The sequence below is a fragment of the Ascaphus truei genome, chromosome 10 (assembly GCF_040206685.1).
Source record: "Ascaphus truei isolate aAscTru1 chromosome 10, aAscTru1.hap1, whole genome shotgun sequence".
Classification (NCBI taxonomy): Eukaryota; Metazoa; Chordata; class Amphibia; order Anura; family Ascaphidae; genus Ascaphus; species Ascaphus truei.
The window spans coordinates 44,822,456-44,849,635 of record NC_134492.1 but is presented as its reverse complement, the minus strand read 5'-3'; the positions used below and the strand labels follow the sequence as shown (position 1 = coordinate 44,849,635).

At 38.6% G+C, this 27,180-nt stretch overlaps 1 protein-coding gene across 1 annotated transcript in view; it reads left to right on the top strand.

Annotated features, from left to right (window-relative positions):
* The window catches only part of LOC142503924 (regulator of G-protein signaling 21-like), a 101,004-nt gene extending 85,928 nt beyond the window's left edge, over window positions 1–15,076 (top strand). The window contains exon 4 of the mRNA XM_075616858.1: window positions 12,569–15,076. Within this exon, the coding sequence (XP_075472973.1) occupies window positions 12,569–12,769 (201 nt within the window). The 3' untranslated portion in view covers window positions 12,770–15,076. The remainder of the gene's footprint in view (window positions 1–12,568) is intronic.
* The last annotated feature ends 12,104 nt before the right edge of the window (window positions 15,077–27,180 follow it).

The following is a 27,180-nucleotide window of genomic DNA, read 5'->3' as shown; positions in this document are numbered from 1 at the left end:
GGAATACTTTCTTAGCCCTGCCCCCTGAACCTTGCAGAACCCTCCAGAGAATGTTTTGAAGATAGCTCTGAAGGATACTGTTTATAAAGTTGCTCTAATATTTTATACCCATTTCTAGCAAGACAACTGCCCTTATCTCAAGACTACTAGTTACATACAACCCATCTGGCACTATTAGTGGGCGATACAGGATAGACCCCCAATTAAGTTCCATCGAAGCTCAGAGCAGACCCATGAAAAGTCCTGACCTGTTACAAACTGAATATATTGTATTTTTAACCCCAAATTGTACCTTTTTAACTCCTGAAGCACCTGATGGTTAAATACATAATATCTCGTGATATTATCATGACAGAGGGGATATGATAACAATATATACAAATCTATTCAGAGACTATACAAGGAGCTTTCAAAAGAACTATTCTTCCCAAGGGCAGTACAAACAATACAAGGTCATATCTTAAGGTTGGAGGAAAGGAGATTTCACCAGCAACAAAGAAAAGGGTTCTTAACAGTAAGGGCAGTTAAAATCTGGAAATCATTACCCATGGAGACTGTGAAGGCAGATACAATAGATATCTTCAACAAAAGGGTGTACATCTTTTTAGAAAGTAATGGTATACAGGGATATACAGTACCAAATAAGTAAACATGGGAAGGATGATGATCCAGGAAGAAATCTGATGGCTAATATTTGGACCATAAACATAGTGACTAATCACTCACCTAGTAGTGCTAATATTTGGAGCCAGGAAGGTATTTATTTTTCCCCTAATGAGATATCATTAGATGATATTTCAATGGGGTTTTTGGTTTGCCGTCCTCTGGATCAATATACTATAAATACAACCATAGGATAAAGTATATGCAGTCTAAAGTTAGTATAGGTTGAACTTGATTGACATATGTCTTTTTTAACCTAATCTACTCTGTAACTGTGTAACAATGTAATTACATTATCCCATGGTAAGAATTTATTGCCATTTACATGCAGATATTTGGCATTAATGTAGGAAATTGTGATTGTTCTTCGGATTTTCTCTATTATTGCAAAACAGCTGCATGTGAATTAGGTTGGGAGTGAATGACAATCGTGTGTATATAATTATTAGTTATTTGACTGTTAAATCGGGGGAAAAAATGTAGTTTGATAACATTAAATATATTTTGATTAGTGAATCTCAGCCAATGCATCTCTGCCAAAAACCATTTAGGAATGCAAAAGATTAAGGTGGTAATGTTAATGTTGCAGATATTTACGCTGTACAATAATTTTCTCTAATTTAAAAGAGCACCAGAATCATATGTACTGTAGAACAATTCCTAATCCTGTTTCGTATATTTGGTCTAAGACATGGATTTTGCTAATCTACACCTGGCTCATGTAATTAATGTTAACAAAAGCAAGAAAAGCCCCATTTACTAGAGTTTAGGACAACTAAATCCTCTCCAAATCCTCCAATAACCCCACTCCAAAATCATGTATCGACTTTTTTTATAACCAATTTAACAGCAAAACTGTAATTTACAGTGATTTACCATTAGAGTGCCCTAATGACACAGCTGGTACAGCATGTGCTTTGGCATGCTAGAGGCCCTTAGGATGTATCAGTTATGCATGGGCACTTGCTCATTTTCCATGGGGTGATAGGGCTCACTGCTCTGACAGCACGGCCAGCCAACTAGAAATGGAAGTGAAGACCTGTTCAGTTCCATGTTAGGCATCCGATTCCTGCTAGAATAATTATTGCACTCTGATGCCGCCAGACCCCTGGCCCTCTAAAAATGAACATATATCTCAGTGTACAGTATATCTCTTAGATTGTAAGTTCTTTGTGGCATGTCTCCCTTTGCCTTATGATGTCATTTGCTTGTGGTTCTTATTCCCATTGTTTGTTCTTTACTTTATTTCTCTGGAATTGTAATTTTTGTAAAGTGTTGCATACAATGTTGGCTCTATATAAATACAATGATATACCGGTATGTTAAATGTTACAGTACAAGGGTTCTTTTTTCATGTATTATTATTCAAGTTCACAGTGTGCCTTTTCATGACAACAAAGTACACATAGCAAGTATTTTCAGTACTGTACATACACACATGCTGTAACTTCCAAAGTAACTTGGCCCAGGTGGCACGGTTATGTTCCTTACTAAGATTCCCAATTTAAAAAATACATTATCATCTTGGCATTTTAGTACACATTAGTGGTGTTTTCTTTAGCCAGAAGGGGAACGTGTTTCAAACTTTCTGCGAGTTCTTTTTTTTTGGTGAATACATTATGTAACAGACGTAGCAGAAGAAAAGTCATTAGTATCAGGGTGACATTGTTTTAATAATATAATGGTTTTATCCTGATGGTTTAATTGCTGCTTTTATAGAGGAAAATGGATAAGGCCTGTTAAAAATTGCTATCCCAAAAGACTAAATTTCAACTACATATGATCTCTTTCATGGATATGTTCCAAGATAATTAATCTTAATATCTTTTTGGATGGGAGCCAATTGAAGCTCTACAGTGCATCATGCCAAATTTATAACACAAATGAATAAGTAGGTTTAAAATAATACTATTTTAATTTTTATTGCTTTATTATAGCTTTCCCCTTGTGAATCATTGGATAGCACATGGGCATAGCTGGTTATATTGATTTGCGGCTTTAGAAATTATGGGGTGGGGGTTGAAGAGAACGTCTCTCATTATACAAAGAAAATACCTTTTTGACTCTGACACTATATATCTTAAACAGAATTACTTAAAGTTCATCATGTCTAAGAGCATACAGTTCACCACATCCCTAAAAAGACATGATGGCAGCAGTATGCTTTGGAAAGGCGATGTCCCACTCAGAAGCATGTATTTGAATTGATATAATGTTATAGCAATCATCCATTTAGCACATTCGCTATCCTACTGTATGTAATATTCATTCCATAATTTAAAGCAGTAATATGTGGAGCAAATTTTCTAACACATGTATTAATATATATTTGTTACCTTATTTGAAACAGAGAATCACTTGGAAATGAACCACAGCACTCCAAGCTTTGAGGACACTGAATATATTTAATTTTGAAATTCCATTCATCATAAGAATTCTCCTACGGATAAAAAATATGTCCACACACACAGTCAACCTCACCCTTGTGGCCAATACCAAGCAGTGACATAATTGGGGATGAGCCACAGAACTCCATTGTTGACTTAATGATGCACTAACTGAACGCGAAGCTCCAAAAATGAGCGTTAATGCCTGTCTTATTGCTAAGATGACCTGGCGTTAACTTTAATGGTTGTTCGTTTTAATGATATACAACTATATAAAGAGGTGCAGAAAACCTCAATGCATATCCACAATACAGTAGTGTAACAATGCTCATCTCTGAATAGGAAGAGGACCCGCAGGGCTGAGGTAGGGGTATAAGATCACCGACCAGAGCCAGGGGACAGAGTCCTGTTAGAGTAATCATGATCCAGGCAGAGGTCAAGGCAGGTGGCAAAGGTGCAAGTCCGGGTCCATGCTGGGGTCAAGGCAGGCAGCAGAGGAGCAGTGGTCTGTGTAACAGGCTTAGGTCAGCAACAGGGAATCCAAAAGAACAAGGAGGGCTCAGGAATCAGTACACAAGGGGGCAAGCACACAGGGAAATGCATACAATGCTCAGGCAGGTGCTGGGAGTCGCTGACAGCTATTTAAGCCCTGGGACAGATGCAGCCAATTCAGGAAGTTCAGGAAGAGACTTACCAGGATCGAAGATGGCCACAACAGTCAAGTAAGGGCAAGATCCAGCAAAACCCTGGTCTGGAACCCTTACAAGTAGGTCTTTAAATTTAACACAGGACTGCACTGTTGTTGTTAGGTCATAGCATACCTGGCGTTAGGTCATTCCAGCACATAATGCTAGGTTACAGAAGATTTTTGGGCCTTGTCCATGGTGCTGAAGTGGGCCACATTGGCTTTCTAAATTAAACACACACACACCCAGAAAACCTAATTATCCCTCTACAGTACTGGCCACACATGCCAACGGTGGCTAATAGGGCTTATGGACAATATAAACACAAGAAACAATGACACCATAAACAATCCAGTTTAAAATAAAACTAAATAAATAAACTATCACACATATTATAAATATGTGTTCATTGTTATGTTATAATAGTAATAGTTTAGAGAAAAATAACACCTTTGGGATTTAAAAATAAAATAGCAGAAATTTAAATGACATATTCTTTAAAACCTTTATTTTTTGGTAAGGCTGAATAAGCCAGTGTGAAGAAGAATACATCGGTGTATGTAGAGGTATTTTGCTATTCTGTTTTATTTTAAGCCTACAGCAACTTAATGACTAAATGAAGAGATTCAGAAACAAAGACCAGACATTATTCTATGGGACTTAGATGGAGTGACTCTATCTCAAATTGCAGGGGCCTTCAAATAGATTTTTTTAAATCATCTAAAGCACATTTCTCATTATAACGTCCTCAACTGCTAAGATACAATAATATAAGTACATTGTATATGTTTGTAAAATAAAATAAATAGTTTTTTCTAAATAAATACAAATAAATGATTACCTCTATTTATTTTATGAGAGCAGAGTACAATAAATACCATATAATGCATGTAGCATGTAATATATTACCATTTACTACTACAATACTTGTCATGCTCTTTGCATAGGGGGAAAATCTGAAAAAAAATAGAATATATCCATTGGTACTAATCCATTTATATTTTTGAATGCACGCCGTCACGTCTATTAAGTGCACATCTACTTATAAAGACTTTAAATACTAAAGGGTACAAGTACAAGGTACTTACAAGAAATTTTACATCAACACACTCTTTTTGTAATTTGATACTAGTTCAAAACGAGTAATTTGATACCAGTTCATTTTATTTAAATTGAGATGTATTACTTCTTGGGGGTGTTGTAATATGCCCACAAGTTTACTGTCTGAATGATAGTGTGTTTTCTCTTGATAAAGTGTATCAGTTCTCTCAAGAAGTGCTTATTTTAGCTTTTTGAATTCATTGCTGAAAAGCTTGTGCCCCATGATCATATTTGTTCTACCGTATGCATTTTAATATTATCAGCTACAGCCAAGTCTTGAAAAATGCTATTAGTTGGATTAGAAACCAGAAATGACATATTTCCAGTTACACTTTTCAATACTTTTTTTTTATATAGTCTCTAGTCTTTTTTTTCATAGACTAGTTAATCCCTGCTGCTCTTGCAATATGAAGTGGAACCATTTCAGATGATAAAAAAAAAATAAAACCTCTTTGTTGAAAATGTAATAGGTTTTTCGACACTAAAAATAAAATGGGATTGATTAAAACTCTTAGCTGCTGAGAATGAATTTTTTGGATTGGCAAAATTTGTTATTATAACCCAGAGCTTTTTAAAGATTTCTGAGGTATCATATCTGAGTGTTATACCAAGAACATAGCAGAATTTGGAGTGCTCTTAAAAATACATGCGTTTTTGCTAGGGGTGAAAAAAGTCAGGGCTAAGAAAGATAAATCAGTATATGTATTTTGCTACGCTGGTTTTTTTTCCCTTCAATCTACTGTACAGTATTTTAAGGACAAAATGGAAAAGTGCAAAAACTGAATTTAATGGAGACAGAAAATATTTAGGGGATATGGATAGAATGACTCACATGGACCTTAATCTCTGGTTGCAGTGGCTTTCACATACATTTATTTTTAATCAAGTAAAGGACAATACTTTGGTATCCCCCCTTTTAAAGGGGTACTAGCAGTGGTAGTGTATGCTGGGCCTCACACTGGTTGCTATGGGGATCCAGATGTCACGTAGGGATATTTTAAGGAGGGGGGACATTTCTAGAAGGTTAGGTTACACGAGGACATGAGAGGAGTCTTGAGGAGAGTAGACACCTATGCTCATAAGGGACCAGGGCCCCCTACTTTATAATATTATAGATAGGGATAGTAACTTTGTTAGTCAGGATCCCTAGAGAAGATTAAGGGAGTCGAATACAGTTGTTAAGTGAAATAGCATGTGACAGAGGGCCTCAGTAACGAGGATTCCCAGAAGCTGGCGGATCGTCTCTAACCACGAATCTGCATTGACATTCCTCTCAGGCTGAAGGGGAAGTGGCAATTTCCATAAAGGCCAAGGTATTGGATTACATAAACAGGACCTGCTAGGATCCAAAAGGGGCCTAGAATTACTGAGAAAATTAGGAGAGATGTCCCAGACCAGTAAAGAGGGGGAGAGGGAGGGAGAGAGGGGCTGAGTCTTAGTACAGTAAAGAAACAAGAAATGTACATCCATTCAAGTGTTGAGAGCGGACACTCATGGAAGAACCATATTCTTGTATGTCTGATATAAAATACAGTGCAACGTTGTCAATATATGGATGAGCGGTCGCTGTGTTTGAGGACACAAACAAATCACAGGTGTGCTATAAACGTTCCTGGAACCCATTATTATACAACCTTGCTACCTAGTCGTCCAGCCGCCAGAATTCCAGCACCCTGAGTCAAGGTAACTAACCCATGCAGAGTATGGAGTGTTACACTTCTTTCATGATAATTTCCTCAACTGCAACAATACAAAAATATAAGCACAACAGATTGGGAAATCCTGTGTAGAGATGCGTGAAGTATTTGTGAACATTTTGAACATCTCTTGTTGATATCATAAGGATGTAGTGTAATAATAACAATCGAAACAAATAGCATACAGTTGATAGGAACAACAATACAAGTTTGAAGATATAACAACGCAAAAAATTGAACACGTGCAAAACTAGTCTCACCTTATCGACTGGTTCAATCTAAGGTTTAATAAATATTAAACAGTCACTTAATATATATATATATAAATATATAAATATATATATATATATATATATATATATACATATATATATATACACACATATATATATATATATATATATATATATATATACACACATATATATATATATATACATGTAGAGGTATCAGTACCGTGTTAACCGAGCTTCAATAATCAAAAAATAAATAGATGATACCGTTCTGTGGCTAACGAAATGCTTTTAATTGTGCGAGCTTTCGAGATACACTGATCTCTTCTTCCGGCGGTGTTACAATAAATGAAGCAAGCATATATATATATATATATATATTTTTTTTATTTATTTATTTATTTATTTTGTATATTTTTTTTGGGGGGGGGGGGTATTTATCTTATTGTAATAATTGTGGGTCCTCTGCATCTAAAAGGCAGATAGGCAGAAAAAGTAACATTTCACCCCAAATATCTTAAAGCTGCAATCCCCAATAGATACAATGTTTTGTTTTTGTCTAAACTCAACCCAGGACTTTCTAAAGGCGGATCCATGGTCCCCTGATCTTCTGCGACCCCCTAGTTCTCAGATATTTGTAGTTTTTTTGTGGTATCTTTTACATAACAAATATGGTTGCAGGATCACACATAGAAAGTTGCAATGTCATCTCGTTGCTACTTTCAATTGGCCGTCAAAGCGAGCCTGACCCAGCAGCCATTTTGCGTTCACTGGCAAGTATTCCTGATTATTGCTCAGGGACAGGGAGGTCCCCGGAGGTTGAGGGACCATGAATCAGGTAAGTAAAAAATAAATAAATAGCGAGCAGACGGGTGTTCTGCTTTAAAAGGGAATACTTGATTAAATTGTGGACCTTTGTGCCCTTATTTTAGTGCATCATAACCTGTAATCTATTATATATAGAGAAGTGTCTTCGGTGTATGGAATAATCTTAAAGATCCTGGATAGACTGATCAAACCTCTGTTTACAATGTTAAGTGAGTGTGTGTATCTCTCTTTGTAAAATTTTAATCTCAGCTTGACCCTGTTAAGGATTGTCATACAGTAACTCCGGGGTGCACACCCCTGAGGAAGGTCCTTTCTGGACCAAAACGTTGGATTAAGTGTGCTTGGTATTTTTAAATACAGGTTTTCTTTGCATTATCTATTGAGTGCTGTTTCTTGTTTGCTCTTTGGGGGAAACAGTTTTGTTTTATATATATAATTATTAAGGTTTTGGTGGGTAAAAAAAGTGACAAAAACCCTCCACAGTAAAGCATAAAGCAACTGTAAATATTACTGTATGTTCATTTGCATGTCTTAGACAGGTCTGCAATACGATACCGTGTGGACGAATATCAAAGGCAGCACTGCAGAAAGTAGTCAAAAAAAAAATTGTATTAATGAGACATCAAATCCAACGTTTCGGTCCTACATGCTTTCTCAAAGGTCCCGCATGTTGGACAGAAACGTTGGATTTGATGTCTCATTAATACAATTCTTTTTTTGACTACTTTCTGGTGCACTGCCTTTGATATTCGTCCACACGGTATCGTATTGCCTATTTTGCTCTTATAGGATTTGCACCCACCACTGTTTACCCGACGGAGTGCCTTTATTCTCATTTACTGACTATATATATATATATATATATATATATATATATATATATATTATGTAGAGGTATCAGTACCGTGTTAGCCGAGCTTCAATAATCAAAAAATAAATAGATGATACCGTTCTGTGGCTAACGAAATGCTTTTAATTGTGCGAGCTTTCAAGATACACTGATCTCTTCTTCCGGCGATGTTACAATGAATGAAGCAAGCAAAAGCTATACTATAAACAGTGTCTATTGGAATGTTATCTGTGCTGATCCTTCCCCCGGTGTGGATGTGTTTTATGGCTGGAGGTGTCAAAAGGTTCCTGAAAGCAAGTGATGAAAGAGTGTGTATGTGTATCAGTATGAATAAAAATGAATGGAAAGCCCACAGTGTATACAGTGCTATACAAAAGGTGTGTGTGGAGTGGCAGTGGATATAAATGGTGTGGGTGGTGTGGAAATGTGAGAGTTAGTAGCACAACTAAAAGTGTGTGTGGATACTATGTGGTCCCTATTGGTGTATAGGGATGGAAAAACAAGGAGTATAAGTGTGTGTGAGAGACAGCTGTGAAACTTATACTCCTTGTTTTTCCATCCCTATACACCAATAGGGACCACATAGTATCCACACACACTTTTAGTTGTGCTACTAACTCTCACATTTCCACACCCACCCACACCATTTATATCCACTCCCACTCCACACACACCTTTTGTATAGCACTGTATACACTGTGGGCTCTCCATTCATTTTTATTTTTTATTCACACTGATACACATACACACTCTTTCATCACTTGCTTTCAGGAACCTTTTGACACCTCCAGCCATAAAACACATCCACACCGGGGGAAGGACCAGCACAGATAACATTCCAATAGACACTGTTTATAGTATAGCTTTTGCTTGCTTCATTCATTGTAACATCGCCGGAAGAAGAGATCAGTGTATCTCGAAAGCTCGCACAAATAAAAGCATTTCGTTAGCCACAGAACGGTATCATCTATTTATTTTTTGATTATATATATATATATATATAAAACCATAATACTGAGTTAAGTTATGGTGAGTAAAAAAAGTGACAAAAACCCTCCACAGGAAAGCAAATATGCAAATATAGCTGTATGCTCATCTGCATGTCTTAGGCAGGTCTGCAACCCCGCCTTTCCCCATTATCACCCAGCATACAGCATTTCCACTGCAGCAAGGGATTCTGGGAAATGACATGCAAATGAGCACACAGTGTCACTTTATGCTCGGACGCCGTTTCAGCACCAAAGGTAACGCTTCCAGCAGGGGCCTTTTCAACTCCACAGTTGTGCATCACTAATGAGTTGGGCACATATTTGACAAAGGAGACTATTTGGGCGGGGGATTTTGTGGAAATCCTGTCACTACTACCTGATTACAGGGAGGCGCTTGCGCGATCAGATAAGAAAGGGGAGGCTAAGAAAGACGACATCGAGAAGCGTCTCTTCCCGCGCACGTACGCCAATAAAGTGACACTGTGTGCTCATTTGCATGTAATTTCCCAGAATCCCTTGCTGCAGTGGAAGTGCTGTATGCTGGGTGATAATGGGGAAAGGCGGGGTTGCAGACCTGCCTAAGACATGCAGATGAGCATACAGTTATATTTGCATATATATATATATATATATATATATATATATATATAGAGGTATCAGTACCGTGTTAGCCGAGCTTCAATAATCAAAAAATAAATAGATGATACCGTTCTGTGGCTAACGAAATGCTTTTATTTGTGAGAGCTTTCGAGATACACTGATCTCTTCTTCCGGCGATGTTTCATTCATTGTAACATCGCCGGAAGAAGAGATCAGTGTATCTCGAAAGCTCGCACAAATAAAAGCATTTCGTTAGCCACAGAACGGTATCATCTATTTATTTTCTGATTATATATATATATATATATATATATATATATATATACTTTGAAATACTTCAAGGGTAGGTATGGCACACAAGGGACACATTCTTCAATGAATGATAATTGCCAGAACATGGAGATGTACTTTAAAGCTAGCTTGCAGGTAGTGAACTCATGGGATATGCAAATAAGCACTTTAGTGTAATAGCAGGGAAGGCTAGTTGAGCCAAATGGTCCTTATCCGTCATCAATTGTGATGCCTTAGCAGGAACTTCTACTACCAAATGCAGCAAGGATTTAAATCCATTGCTTCTTTACAGGGACAATTTATAAGAAACATTCCTAGCAATTCTTTATTTGAATCTGAACTGAGCTCTTGCTTTTCCATTTTTAGAGCAGCCGTCCTGCCAGAGCACTGATTATTTTTTGCGTTTTACTTACTTTAAGAGATGACTTCTGCCCATTCTAATGCTGGTTTTAATTGTATTATCCACCACTCCACCACTCCATTAAAATATTACGAGTCTGCAAATCATGCTGAACTGGCCAATTGAGAGAGACAAATAAGTCTATATGCATATTTAAATTAGCTGCTCTCTCTCTCTCCGTCACCCATATTCTAGAGTACGATTTTCTCACCCTTGAAAAATGTCAACAAGTCTTGCAGCATATGAGATATTCACAAATTGTTTAGCCCTGTGAGACTTGGCAGAACTTGAAAACACATTTGGGCCACTTTCGCACATCTACAGTATACTCAGGCATCTGGAGGGATTGCTTTTTTAATGCTTTTTTATTGTTACCCTAAGCATTGTTAAATTCCTTTTCTGTATCTGCTTTATCAACTCGGGTTAGAGGTATTTTCCCCACACATTACATTTGGGCCAATTCCCATTAGACCTCGGCCAGGGTGGTGCTGAGAAGGCAAGTACACTCACGCTGGCTGCTCTGAAACACATTGAGGCAATGTGTGAGGCCAGTGTGAACAAGCGCCTGCGCATACTCGGCACTTAGATGCTTGCAGAGCAAGCACATTTGATTTTGCCGCTCGCAAGCGTGTCATGTAAGCGGTTTGCCCAATGAGGGCGAACCAGCTCCGTGACGTCGTGGCTGGGCCCGCAGACGAGCGCACACCTAGCCGGCCACGAATTGCCCGGCAGAGCAGGGAGCAGTGCACGAGCATCAGCGCGCCCTATCCCTGCCTGGCCGCAGCCTAAAGGTACAATCTGACATATAGATGTGATCTATACCATTTGTTAGCATACATTTATATGTTGTGATGTTTTCAGTTACAATATATTACCTACAAAATGCAATGTATTTTTATACTGTGTTACAGTACATAATACAGTATTTACTGTATGATAGGAGCAGCATACATGGTTGTTATATATATAATGTACATATATGCAGTATATAAACAATTGATGTGCAAAACTATCCAAAAAGCAGTTACAAAAAGTTTTTTTTTTGCATTTGCAAAACTTTGTATCAAGTCTCTATGGGCTAATAATGTTGCAAAATTAGTCTTAAATCTTCCAATAATTTCGCAAGCTTTTGGTGATAAATAACCAGACACTATGAGAAACATGGTGCATGGGCCCTGTTTGGACTCTCAGCATTAAGTGAACCTAACAATTTTAGAGAATTTTGCAAAATAGTATATTGAGTGAAATTGTTATATACATTGACCGCTGTTCGCTTGGAAAACTGCTTGCAAATTCTCAATAGGCAGCAAAATGTGAAAAGAGGCACATTTTGAATGGTATGTAAACTGCTGTGAAAGTTTTGCACATCTGTAATTCAGGCATACCCCGCATTAACGTACACAATGGGACCAGAGCATGTATGTAAAGCGAAAATGTACTTAAAGTGAAGCACTACCTTTTTCCTACTTATCGATGCATGAACTGTACGGCAATCGTCATATACGTGCATAACTGATGTAAATAACACATGTGTAAAAGGCTCTATAGTCTCCCCGCTTGCGCACAGCTGTGGAACAGGTAGGGAGCCAGTATTGCTGTTCAGGACATGCTGACAGGCGCATGCGTGAGCTGCCGTTTTCCTATTGAGTGATATGTACTTACTCGCGAGTGTACTTAAAGTGAGTGTCCTTAAACCGGGGTATGCCTGTAAATAATTACTCACATTTAAATTGAATACATTTTGAAAGGACAATCTTAAAAGCACAATTATTAAAGGCAATGTAATGAGATATATTTCTTGCGTGTAAATTTATTAACAGCATAATAATGTATTTTCCCACAGATAAATATTGACCACAAAACAAGAGATATGATCTCCGACACAATCTCAAAACCAACTTCTACTTCTTTTGACTATGCTCAGAAACAAATCGCATGTCTTATGGCCAAGGACTCTTATCCACGATTTCTACGGTCAGATAACTACAAGGAGTTGATGAAGAAGCAAGAGAAAAATGGCCAAAAAAGATGGCTGTCCTTTTAATCTAAAACAAGTAGAATGAGATCCAACAAGTATACAATTCACCTTGGTCAGTGTCATTTGTCAAAGTTTTTGTGTTGCAAGAGGAGTATACTAGTGGTTTATAAAACAGTACACGGTCTGTTTACTAGAGATGTGCGAGACTAGACAATATGGAGTCGCCAACATTTTAGCCTTTTTTTCATATTTATTTCCTTTCTATCATTTTGCTAATCTTCAAATGGCTTATAAAGTCACCACACAAATAAGCTTTCCGCGGAACAGTTAGCTAAACATGGTTTGTGTGTCTTATTTATAGTCTCAGCAATAAGTGAATCTAGTGATTTTTAGAAATGTTCACAATCGATTTTAGAAAATGTTGCAGATTAACATATTAAACGACATTGTAACGCACATTGACTTAGGGGTTCATAAATCGGATGCGATCACTGCAGCTTTTTTTTGTTACTCAAAAAAGGACAATTGTGCACGGTTAGCGACCTCATGCAAATGTTAGCACATCTCTGCTAGATACCAACATCACCCAGCTTCAAAACTGAGGTAAAACCAGGTTTTGCAGCTTGTAGACATTTATTAAATAACCCTTTAAATTTTTGGGCAAAGAAAATCTAACCAGATGTTTGCAACATTATTACAAAAGGAACATTTTGATAATGGCCCCTTAATGTGTAAATAATAAATATTTATTAACTAGTGCAACTATTATCCTAGAATTATATTATAATGAACAGATAAATATCATCCGGCAAATCCTTTTGTTTTTAAAATGTTTTAGTGACTTGAAATGCAGCAAGCATCCATCTGTGTCCTAACTTCTAATAATGTCAGCTCATGTTTTTTTTTTTTTTTTTAAATCTTTAAATGTCTCTTTTCTTGCTTTCTAAATTAAATGCAACATGTTGTGTGGGTAATTCAGTATATAATCAAATCAATGTAATAGCTATATAAGATGTGTTTGGTGATATAAATAAATGTATTGTGATCTAAGTCAATTAAACTACTAACCTGAAAGACTTAAAATAAATATTATAGAATAACATTAACTGGCCTAACATTAATGAGACTTTTGGCATGACTGGTGGGTACATATAATGTCCCTTCTTCTTATGGTCATGCCACCCCACAGACCTCTTCCTTTTTCACTCCTACTGTATACACAAGCTACCAAGACAACGTTGCATAATCCTGTACTTAAATTAAAAGGACCTTGCCATCACCCCATGGACTGTAGCACTGCCTTTCCCTCCATGAGAGGAAACCACCACACACCCTGTCACTTAGCACAAGCAGTAGCAGTGTTTCTCCCTCAATGACTCTCCTCTTTCTCCCAGTGAATGAAACGTCACTGCATTTCTTTGGCAAGGTGCTTTGGTTTGCTATGAAATTTTTTTCCAACAAAATTGCCAAACACCCAGCATTTCATTTTTTTTTTTACATTTTTTTATTTTGTATTACTTTGATATTAAAACTTTTGCCATTATTCCAAAATGCATAAAACATACAAAGGACATAGCATGCTTGCCATCGCATTCCATAAAAAAAAAATCAACTTCTAACCTACAGTAATCTTTATTCCATTACATTAAGGGCAGGTGGGAGGGTATTACCTCACAATCTTAACTTGGAACACTAGAACATGTAACTTCCTCCCCTCTCATTTCATCTTTTTGCTCCATCTCACTTTTTTCCTACCCCCATGCTCTTCACTTCTACAGCCACTTCTGATCTATAGTATACATTTAATTCCCATTAAATATATACCTTTTTCACTTGACTTCTGTGTATTTTGAATATCCTCCCAATATCTTCCTGGACATTTTTGGGCCTTTTAGAGCTCATTGAAGCTAGTTATCACCATCTCTGAAATGGTGATTTTGTTTATTTCTGTTAGCTGTTAGACCTGCAGTTTTAACATTTACAAAGACTTGTAAGTAACAGTCCATTAAGTCATTGGAGACATCCAGGAATGAATTAGGGCCCTTATACTGTACTCTAAATGCTTCTAAACCTTGGCACATGGGTGTATGAATGGCCATTTTTTTTTTAGGTATCACATGCACTTTTCTTGGAAGGGAACTAATGTGTGCTAGGGCTTAGCACAGGCCTAAATACAGTACGCTAACATGTGAAGTTTAAATTGCCACCTTTCTGACTTTCAAAATCAATCAACCACTTTCTAAATGTTTCTGAGCAAGATGCAGTGGCTATTTGTAAAGGATGTGGAACATTCATTTATGATTACGAACATTTATATGTTAATGTCTGTTAGAATTCTGATTTTTATTTCCACTTTGTTTGTTTCACTCCCTATACTGATATTACACTTTAAAAGTAATATATATATATATATATATATATATATATATATATATATATATATATATATATAATGCATACACCTTTTTATGAAACTATCGAGTAGTTTTTAAATTAAGAGATGTTGATATTTGTTATTGATATTTATTATTGTAGTAATGTACAAAATATGTCAGCTTACTAAACAGATGTTTTGCAATTTCAACATGTGTTTGTTAATGTACTTAACTAGTGTTTTCACTTCTCCACTTATTTCAAAGTAATACTTTTATTCTTATAGCAGAGTACAATAAAATGTCAGTCTGTGGATTCAGATGCCTCCTTATTACCCACTGTAGTGTCTCATTGCATTTCCCCCCATTGCTTTGTCTTTTAAACCCTTACATGTATATGAAACAAAAACAAAAAAACAATTAGAAATTGGAAGTAGTGTACATGACAATGGTATTTGTAAAACACCAAGTCCTTTTTTTTTTAAAAGGAAATTACTAAGGGTCATAGTTTATCAATTACAAGCTTTGAAAAACACACAGGGTTCTTCATCAGAGATTCACTCCTTCTCCCTCCAATGCTACCTTACAACATGGAATAAAGCATCAATAGGGATACCCACCCTCCTTTCTCTATTTTTAGAGCATCAAAGTCCAAAGAATTTGGCCCCAATGTATACATTTAAATCAAGGATACTACCACTTATGTTTTAAGCCACTTTGACCACTTCTTAGTAAATATGGGGACATGGTATCTCCTTCCTTAACCTTTTCTATTGCATAACCACTAACCATATACTTTAAAGACAAAAAGTATCAAGTATTTATCCTATTCATCTAAACTTTTCTGTGTTTATTTGTCTTACTTTTCTGAAAAAGAAGCTATCACCATGCATAAAAAAAATGAATCCTTTGCTACTTGTAAATGAAATTAAATTAACGTATAATGTCTAATGCAAAATATTGCAGAATGGGAAGAATTTAACTAAATCACACACTGTAGCAAAGTCAGCATCAAAGTGATCATTCCCATGAAGTAATTGTTAAGTGTTTTGGAACTGTTTTGAAAGGTGCATCTTTTAAAGGTCAGTTCCGTAGCTCAGTCTGCAGAATATTCACTTAAAGCTGCCAAAAAAAAAAAAAAATCCCACAAGTATCCAAATATGTTTTAGGAAATGTTAACTCTTCCAATAGTGAAGAAATATCAGCATTTTAAGGTCATTTGTTAAGCAACTGGCACTGTAAGTTTCTAACAGCACCTACCATCACCCCACCAAAATTCTTCAATGTTGAGATAATGTGGAATAGCGATGAGGGAAATGTCAAGACTAGAGATATGTGAACTTTCTCCCAAGCTCGCGAACAATGCAAAATATGCCCTTTATCTGCCACAGAAAAATTCATACAGTTTCAAAAATTTACAAGCAGTACGCCCAGTAAAAAGATAAAATCTATTGTATAATCTGAAATGGTTTTTTTTGTACGAGAAATTGTTTAAATATAGATTAATTAGTTACAATTGCTAATGACAGGAGAACTTACTGTAGACACTTTTGAGCCAATTTCACTAGACAGGATCCAGCAAAAGGTTGGCCAAAGATAAGTTTGAGTGAAATAGTGGTGAAGAGTATCACAGCAAGTTAGCATGTCGGCGACATCTATAAGTAGTCTCTGCTTTAGATTGCGATAAGAATAAGAGGTACTGTATGTTTTCATCCGTTTATTATAATTATTAAGAGTTGCTTTCTGCACCATTACACTTCTGTTAGTGACATTTCAATTATTTAAGTTGAAGACATTTTATGTAAAAATATGCCATGAATTGGCTAACATCTTAAATCAATTTCATGGTGATTTTTGAGAATTTAGGAAATGAATGTGTATTTCTATCTTGCATATTTTTAGACCATTGGTATTACTAAAACAGTCCAAAGAAATGTTCCGCAATGTATACATTTAAATCTAGCATACTACAGTACCCCTTATTGTTTAAACCACTTTGACCACTGCTTAGTAAAGAATGACACAACAGTAAAGATATACAGTATGTCACATAATTCAACTCCGTGTCTTGCATTTAAGTATCCTACAGTATTCCTATTGTACATGTCCTGTATACAGATATTTTCCCCATACCTATGGGACAACCTACAGTTGAATTGTATTGGAAATGATATTGATGATCAACTTTCTAGCTGGTTAGAGACTACCTAATACTTCCTTGGCTAGCTTTATCCCATGACTTAAGTCTTAGTAACACCTGCTTTTTTAATTCTCTATGTGAGTCTTATCCTCAGCTTTCCTTTTTATATAATACAATTGAAGATAACTTTTCTTATGTCCTTATCATCAACTTCAACATAAACGGCATTTGTGTAATAAAGAAGGTAATTGAAAATGTGGACATATTTATTTTAATTCCCTGTGAGTCATGTGTATTATCAGTACCTATAAATATCAATTCCAGCCAAGCACACCCATTCTCCTTGCGTTGCTCTGATACAGTACTGTAGTTCTCTCAGTCTAAAATGTTACTATAGAAAACTGGAGTAAAAGCGATATCAGTGGAGTGTGGAATACAATTGTGAAATAGGATTTCCACATTTCATACAACAGTGTTAGCATAAATATATAACAACTGAAAAATTAAGAAAGAAGTAAATTACACAGTTATAAAAAAAATACAAAGATCTAATCAGAATGAATGCCATTTGTGCCTAGTATTAGTTAAATGTGGCCCACGTTGTGTTTTGTATTAATTGCCGTTGTCTACCTGACTGCAATCATCATTATTAGATCATCCAGTGTTACTTTGCTTTGGAAAAAAAATATGTAAAATTCCCAACTAAACCAGGCCCAATTACTCTATTTTTGTGCCACAGTCGATAACACTAAAGTACCTCTCATCCAGTCTCCAAGAACCCTGCTTAGGTGTAATATTTGACTCCTCCCTCTCCTGCTCTTCCAACATTTATGCTGCTGCTAAAGCTTGCTGATTTTTGTTCCGAAACATTGACAGAATCCGCCTTCTTCTCTTTCACTCTCCAACTATAACCCTCATGAATTCTGTCATTATCTTCCAACTTGACTATTTAAACATTTTCCTCTCTAGCCTTCCTGCCTTACCGCCCCATACTGTACCATCTATTAAAAATGCAGTCACTAGAGTTATCTTTTAGGTTTGTCTCTGCCTTCTCCTGAAATCAATCTATTATTTCCCCATCAATCTCTGCATTAAGTATACAATTCACCTTCTCTTCTTTAAGTTTCTATATTCTACAACCCCCTCTTACCTCTCAGCTCTAATCTCCTGCTAAACCTCTTCTCGTCCGTCACGCTATGCTGAAGGCTGTCTCCTCTCTGCTCACATCTGAAACCTTTCTTACTTTTGGCTTCCTACCTGTTCTCTTCCCCAGTATTCGCCAATCAACATCCCTCCCAATCTTCACGTCATTCCTGAAATCTCATCTCTTCAACGAAGCATTTGGTGTGGCTACTCCTCGCACCCCTGACTTCTAATCCATTTACCGTACGTTCCTCAAAATGTTACATAATACACTTGCTCCTATTATTCAGTTTAGATTGTAAGCTCTGCATGACAGGTGCTCCCTATGTCCCCTTGTTAACTTCCTTTCAATTCACTTTGACACTTTGTATATTATCTGTTGTGCTGGTTTTGCAAAGCACCGTGAAGATGGTGGCAACACATGAATAAAAATATAAATACATACTGTACATTAAAAAAAAAACATTATTCGGGATCCTCTTAAATTGTATTTTTCTAAAACAAAATCCTTCAACACCTAGGTTTGAGCATCTATATGATCTTTACTGAAAGCTGCAGGTTAAAGGCATGATGTATCAAAGCAGATCTTTAAAAAAACAGGCGTGTATCAGTTTGTGATTTAGTGAGTGCCAAGAGAAGGCATTAGAAAGGGTGCTACATGACTCACAGATTATAATGAGACTCTGTCTCTGTACATCACTTTTTTTTATCTTGTACTGTATATGCTTAAAAAAAAACACCAAATCTTTGTTGAAGTAAACTTTTCTAACTAATAATTTGCCGATGCAAACACAAAAAGAAAATGGACAAATGCTCCTAACTTAACATCTCTGCACTTTCTTTACCTTGATACCTCAACTCTACTACATATATCATGATAATGGTTATTATACATTGTACTGTACATATCTCTAAGGGGAACCTTTATAATACTAATAAAAACCTTAATTGAGATATTGAAATAAACTATTATAAGTGAGTGCTTTTTCTTTTCTTCACTGTAACAATAATATTTGCTGAAGAGTGGAACTAAGGCTTTAATACTACTTTAAAAAGCTATACGGCTTACAGGTATACCACTATATAATATTGGAAGAGAGAGAGGGGGAGCGCAAAATAAAGAAAAGAAAACAATAATAAATAATAAATAAAATCACAATAAATGGCAGTTGGTACACAGACCAATAATCTTAGTGACACCAAAAAAACTGTCCACCCCAGACAAGGGAAAGGCCAGAAGTGGTGGGGGAATTACACCAAGAAAAATATAATAAAAACCTCACACGGCCATGTGTGAATCTGTGCCGCACATGGTATCCTTATCACCGATGTACTGGCGTCACATCCCTCTGGTGGGGCTGTGTTCTATAATGCTGGGAGTAAGCTCCTCCGGATGCACCCGGTAGTAACAGGATGAGAAGTGCCCAGATGTGGTGGTTAAAAATCAACTTTAATCAAAATGGCAAAGACAGGCAGCAAAGCACTTACATATAGGAAAACCGCAGTGCTCCTGATCTGGTCCGGGCTGCGCCTCACTAAGAAACTTAAGCCCCACCAGAGGGACGTGACGCCAGTACATCGCTGATAAAGATACCATGTGCGGCACAGATTCACACACGGCCGTGCAAGTTTTTATTATATTTTTCTAGGTGTAATTCCCTACCACTTCTGGCCTTTCCCTTGTCTGGGGTGGACAGTTTTTTTGGTGTCACTAAGCTTACTGGTCTGTGTACCAACTGCCATTTATTGTGGTTTTATTTATTATTTATTTATTATTGATTTCTTTTCTTTGTTTTGCGCTTCCCCACTCTCTCTCTTCCAATATTCTCTGAGGATCACTGGGACGAACTTTCTCGGGAAGAGCTGCACATTCTTTGATGGGCCAGTATTATTTTATTTATTATTATTTTTTCTTTTTGATATTTTATTTTGTGATATTGGTTTATTGTGTGCCCCATCAATATATCAGATATATCCTAGTATTCTGAATGAGCCTTTAGGAGCGCCCTAGTCCCTTTCCACTGTTATACCACTATACGTATAAACAACAAAACATACACCTTTGAATTTAGCTGGTGATGTAAATTAACTAAGAAAATTACAGAGCAAAAATTATTCTGGTTAACAAGCATTTAAATAAAAAAGAATATTTGGGGCATTGTTTTCCTAATACAGTACTTCTATTTGTATATTTACTTTATAAGTACTCACAAGGAAGAAAAGGAAAGAAAGCTGCTTGGTTACCCAATCAGAAGCTGAAATGTAATCGTAACATGATGTCACAACATTTTATTGGCTGTCAGAGTGAGGCTGACCTCAGTGGCCATACTCAAAAAGAAAAAGAAAAACACGCTGACCTTAATTTAAATCAGACCAGTAGAACTGCAAAGAATAGCAGCAATATACAGTATATGCTTGGTATCACTAGTTTCACCATAAATATGGTTAACACATTGTGGCAGGGAACGGGTTAATGGACGTGGTTATGGACTGCTGGAAGCACAGCCCAATTAAAGCACAGATGGGTTGCAGTGAGTGTTGATTAGCTACACTGGCATAAAAAGGCAGAAAGAACAGCACTGGTTGCTCAGGCCTGGAGGGAGACTGCATGTGGAAAGGCTGGTGAACTATTATTAGGAATAGTGAGGACTGATGCCTAATGAGTAGGATCTCTGACAGAGATCCAAGACAGGAACATGCAAGGTACTGTAGCACCAGGCAGCTACATACTTTTATTTGTAGTTTTTATGATTTCTGTACATATGTTTGTGCTGAGTTAATCCTCTGCCTGTGTGGGTCTGCATCTACAACACAGCCCTGAATTTACCTTGTTATGCACAAAAATAGTTTTGATCCAAAATAAGCTACAAATAAATACTCAAGGGAAAAATGTACAAAAAAAGTTGCCACTGGTTAGTGAGACAAGTAAACAATTTAATGAACTAGACAGGGAAGGGACACAATTCTTCATTAAAAATACTCTTTATAGTAGATGATGAAGAGAAGGAAAAATATCAGAATAAATTCAAACCAGGCTCTGGAAAACTGAGAAGATGCAGAAAGAGATGGGGAGATTCAGAAGGTTACAGATTAACAATCTCAAAGTAATACATCTGTCATATGGAAAGCTTGATACAGTATATGTAGCCCTCCCCCCCCCTCCCCTTCCTCTGGGAGATGTTAATTTGCTACAAGGTGTAGTGCTAGCCCACCTGTGAGGTTCAGGAGAGCTGGGTCGTTTGCGATGTTGAGGAGACCAGGACATACTTTTGATGATCACTGATGTTCTTCTTGGTACTTAGCGCCTCCAGCTGTAGTGAGCTCCAGGATGTCCAGAGATCAGACCCCACTAAAGCACAGTTCTTCCCTCCTGCACGGGACTGACACTTAAACAGGAGTATGATGAAGCAAAAGGGATCTTTATTCAGCATTCACTGTAGATCTTCTTTACAGCGGTGCATATGGTCATCAGAGGATACCAGGCCTCTGGATGGTGCTTGCTCTCTAAGTCTGGAACATCAGATCTTACAGGCTCAGCCAGTCATGAGGGCTGGCCTCTCTCTCTCCAAGCCGGGAGGAGAAGCTCTACCTCCCACTCCTTAGAAGGAGGGGAACAGACTACTTCAATTTCACACTGCCTCTCTGAGGAACCAGAAGGGGAGGGCTCAAGATCTGTACCTATACCTGATAGGCTATACAAAGGCCATGAGTCACCACCATACTTCAGTCACTCAGAGAGGAGCAGGAGGGGGGATCAAAAGCCCACAGAATGGCCTGTCACAGTCTAACAAATAGAGGAATGACCTCATTGAAAGGTGCTACAAACACTGAACATATCAAGATATGAGACACTATTGGAACCCTTAAAGCCGAGTGACAGAAAAATGTGAGTAAATCGTAGCTGCTAGGGAAAGTATAACATATGCTGGAACACAGTGATTGGGTACACCTATTAACCCCAACAAAGCTGACAATCGTGGAAAGACACAAACAGCAATGTCAGGTAAGTAAACCCTAGTATAATGAACTATCCCAAAAATTGCAGCAATCATCCACGGTAAAGACAGTCATATATTGTAGGTACTCACAAGCCCCATGACCGGGGTTCCGACATCCTGTGGTATGCTTCGTAGTACAGGTAGAATCAAAGTAGAATTGCTGAATAAAAAGGAGCACTGCTATAAAGAGAACTGGATGACATTTGAAAAAACAACAAAAACTTTATTGAGGCATAATGCCTGGGTTATAAAATGAAGAAACCTCTAATGTGTTTCTCGTCTGTCAAAGAGTGCTTCTAGGGTCAAAAAGTGTCTCTTTATAGGTACTACCTCACCAGAGGAAATACAACCTGTGTTCCCAGGTAAAAAAACCCACGGGAACCAGTACTTCACATGTGAATTTAAACACTGCAGAGCTGACAATCTACTAGTGTCAGGAATGTACCCAAATGAAGACACAAATACTCAAATATTAGAAAACAGAACTCTCATTAGGTTAAAAAATGAAACTGAATATAAAGTAAAATCATAAAAATGGATAACTAAAGAAAAAAAAACGCATGAAATTCAGAAATAATCATACCTGTCACAGCCTAGACTACTAAGGCCTTATGTGACAGGGGGAAGAGATAGGCAGAAAATACTAACTACAGTATGTTACACTCTCCCCTGAGTGAATTTCCATGTCCTCACTGGAACCAAATGTGTTGCACCATCTTCAGTATGGAACCTGCAAGGTAACAACAATATACATACACATTATGCATAGTTACCCAATACATGTACAGATAAAAACAGTACCCATCACCCACTGACCACAGTGATGATAGACTAAATCTTGAACTTAAGAACATGGGGCGACTACTTTATAATACTTGGGATCGGGTTTCTTGATTGCCCGTCCCTCAAGATCTTTAACCCAGACGTAATATACTTTGGGTCCACCAGTGTCCTGGTGAACCTCCACCCTGTCTTTAAAGATGCAAGTCCCTGTGATCCCCTCTCTCATCACCGCACTGATACAGGACTCAGTTATATGTTCTTTGTAACTGATTTTGGACTGGTCTTGGACTGGATATTCAGTAACAGCCAATCTCAACCAATCATGCCGGTGCTCTTCTATCTCCTACATGATTGGCTCTGGGACGTAGGGGAAATGATAACCGTGGGATATATGATACCGGTTCCTTATGGCCCTGTCTTCCCTACTTAAGCGTAACATTTTCCAGCCAGCTCCCTTGCCAGGTAATACTCAAAACCCAGGGTCATGAGGGTCCACCTCTTGGTATAGTATAGAGGGGCCCTTAGGTACTCTTACCCCTAGTTTGATCTCTCCCTGTCGCTTACGAAGTGCCTCGGCCTGAGCCTCAGGAGAAAATTGGCCTTCCTCCCACCAGTGATAAACTATTGGACCGTTAATTAGCACAAACCTGGTCTTCTTCAGATTAGGTACATATCCACAAAACATGAGGTCCCACCACTTAAGGGGGGCCCTGGTCAAAGATTCAGACCATGTAGAGGTTCTAGATAGGTTAGATGGCTGAGATGAGGATGGAGATGACCCTCTAAATGACTGAAATGATCCCCATGATCCTGAATCCTGACCTTTTCACACGACTAGAGGCTGGTATATCTGCCTCTGACTCCTCTGAACTACCACTCCCAAAGGACCACTCATGTGCATGGGAAGACAACCCAGAAGACATTTCATCACTTGCAAAATTGGACAATACAAATGGAGTAACAGTAGGGTCAATATAGTTCACTTTCCCAGAGCCAATGTTCGAGGATGGGGCAGTGGCAAGGGCAGAATGGGTCTGGGCAAAGCCCACAATGTCCTGCACAGGGGTAGCATGGGATGGAACATGGGGTGCTAGGGCCGGTGGTCGGGGCATAGAAGAGTCCATGACCTGTCCTGTATAGCGGGGCTTTCCTTTGCCCCAAGGAGGTGACACCAGGAGGAATTCAGAGGCGCGATGACCCCTTTCCATACCTGCAGCAACATAGCAGGAAGCACTTTGTGAACAAGGACTCGCACTCACCGCTGCTGACTCTGGCATTGGTGCAGCCAGCGCCGTAGACTCTGTGGATGCCATCTTAGTGACATCTGCCATCTCCTCCTCAGGTTCTGCCTGGTAGATGTCATCATGGAAAGCAATGGGTGGGGACACCTCAACCAGGACTTGATGCCGGGGCGAGTCAGTCGCCTAGGCGACCATACTTATGTAGCTCCCTTGCTTCACGGTCACCTGGGACTCACTCCTGACACACCTGGGGCAGTCCACTCACCCTCTGGAACCTCGGTAGTCAAGGATCCCAATCCTGGGACCGTCGGTACTTGGGCGCATGGGCCCACAGTAGGCTCAGCAGTGGTAGATCCCTCATAGGCAGTGTGTGTTGGGCACTTGCCCCACTTGGGCATCCGGACGTGATAATAAGGGCACACAAGTACCCTGATACTTGCCATCAGGAGCCTGTTCCTAGCTTGTAGATGGCTCAATGCGTTTCACTGATCAAGTCAGCTTCATCAGGACTATCAGCAGGAGCATCAGCAATTATTTCTCTTGATGAAGCTGACTTGATTAGAGAAACGCGTTGAGCTATCTTCAAGCCAATTTGAGACATTAGGAGGATTCACTAATTATCCGCCGCACAATCTTTTCCAGTCAAACTGCACCGGATGTGACGGCAACCAAACCGGAAGTGACGCGGACTGCACAGCTGATGGTCTCCCGGAGGTACTCGCAAGCACCATAGAGGGACAGGAGAAGGCTGTAACTTCATTCCTCCATGGCGCGTGACCGCTAAGCGTCCAACAATCCTTTTATGTGAACATACTCTATGTACAGAATATGAGAACATGGGCTTTGTACTTTATATGTTGCTGCTATATTTTAAGATAAAGCTTCATACTGATCTGCACTATATGTCTGTTTTCTCTCATTCCGAGATATTCATATAAACCACAATCAAAGAAGACGACGATTTTGTGTATTTTTGTTTTTTATTTTTTAATACGCTGTAAGTAGACTGATTGAAGGAGCCAAGACACCCTCCCCTTTGCAACAGTTATATAGGTGTACACTATATATTATTTCTTCTTTTCTGGGTGACTTGGAGAAACGCTCCCTCTAGACTCTGGAAAAGTGTACTTGCACAGGAGAATTCGGAACAAATTCTCACTAGAGGTTTTGAGATTACTCCAACCACAAGATAACATCCCTAAAACAATTGTATTATTTACTATTTGTTTTCACTTCACTATTAGTCACACTAATAAGTTTATTTAACACTTTTTGACCTCTTTAGTATATATAGGACATATTTTTGCACTGTATATTTCACTATACATTTTTGTGTGTTTAAGCGCCTTCATCGATCACCTTTGGTATTGCTTCTCAGACGACTGTATACAGTACATAGATATCAGTTCATGATGAGAGTCTGAATTCTTGGAAATGCAGAGCAGCAGCAAGGCTGGGGACTCAGGCAGTGGCTCAATAAGCCCGCCAGAAGGCCAATAACTGATATCAAATTTTTCCGCATAATTCCTGAGTATGAAGTGAGAAGCACAGAGGGTTGATCAGAATCATAAGGTAATTGTTCTAGAAGAATCATTTTATTACTCAGATCAGCATGCCGAAGTTCATGTTCTGCCAATGGACAGCAGGGGCAGTGACTGAGGGGGCCCTGTGAAAGTCTCCAATACAATTCTCTTTCAAGGTCTATTCAAGTTACACATAGCGATTTATCTGCAACAGTTGAGGCGATTAAATACTTCTCTGCCTTTGGGTTTACCAAGAGTACGAGGCCCGTACTTTGGGAAAGTTGGGTGTCGAGATGCATCACTACAGTTCCTCTCTGTACATGACTTCTTTCTCTCTCACTCCCTGCTTCTCTTTGCTATAACTGAGACCTGGCTCAATCAGACTGACTCTGCTCTGGAAGCGGCCCTCTCCTATGGTGGTCTTTCCTTCTCCCACACTCCGCGCCCTGATGCCGGGGTGGAGGCTTGGGGCTCTTGCTCTCCTCTCTCTGCCATTACCGAACCCTTCCTATTCCCCCCTCTATTGCTTTTCCCTCCTTTTTAGGCTCACACTGTCCAGATCTTCTCTCCTCTCCCTGTCCATGTGGCGGTCATCTATCGCCCACCTACCTCTACTCATCCCCCTTCTGCCTTTCTCTCTCACTTTGAATCCTGGCTCTCTTTCTTCCTCTCCTCAGACTCCCCTGTTCTTCTCCTTGGGGACATCAATTGCCACATTGATGACCCCTCTCTCTCTTGGGCTTCCCGCTTTCTTTCTCTAACCTCTTCTTTTGGCCTTCAACAGTGGACTGCAGCCAGCACCCACAAGGATGGCCACTACTTAGACCTGGTTTTCACTAAAAACTCCTCTCTCTCTGATTTCTCCATTTCCCCTTTTCCTCTCTCTGACCATCACCTCATCTCATTCTCTCTATCTCGCTTCTCCCCTTCTCCACCTCCATCTACCCCCCGGTTCTGCAGAAACCTGCGCTCTATTCACTTACCTGACTTTGAGTCCGCTTTAAGCTCCTCCCTCTCCCCTCTCAGCTCTGCTACAGACCCTGACAACCTGGCCAGGGACTACAACTCTGTCTTGTCCTCCTCTCTTGATCTACATGCCCCGCTTTCTCTCTGCCGCCCTCGCCCTTCTAACCCTAGACCCTGGCTAAATTCCCACATGCGCATGCTGCGTTCCTCCACTCGTTCCACTGAACGCCTCTGGAGGAAGTCTCACACTCTCGCAGACTTCCTTCACTACAAATTTATGCAATCCTGTTCCAACTCTGCCCTCTCGCAAG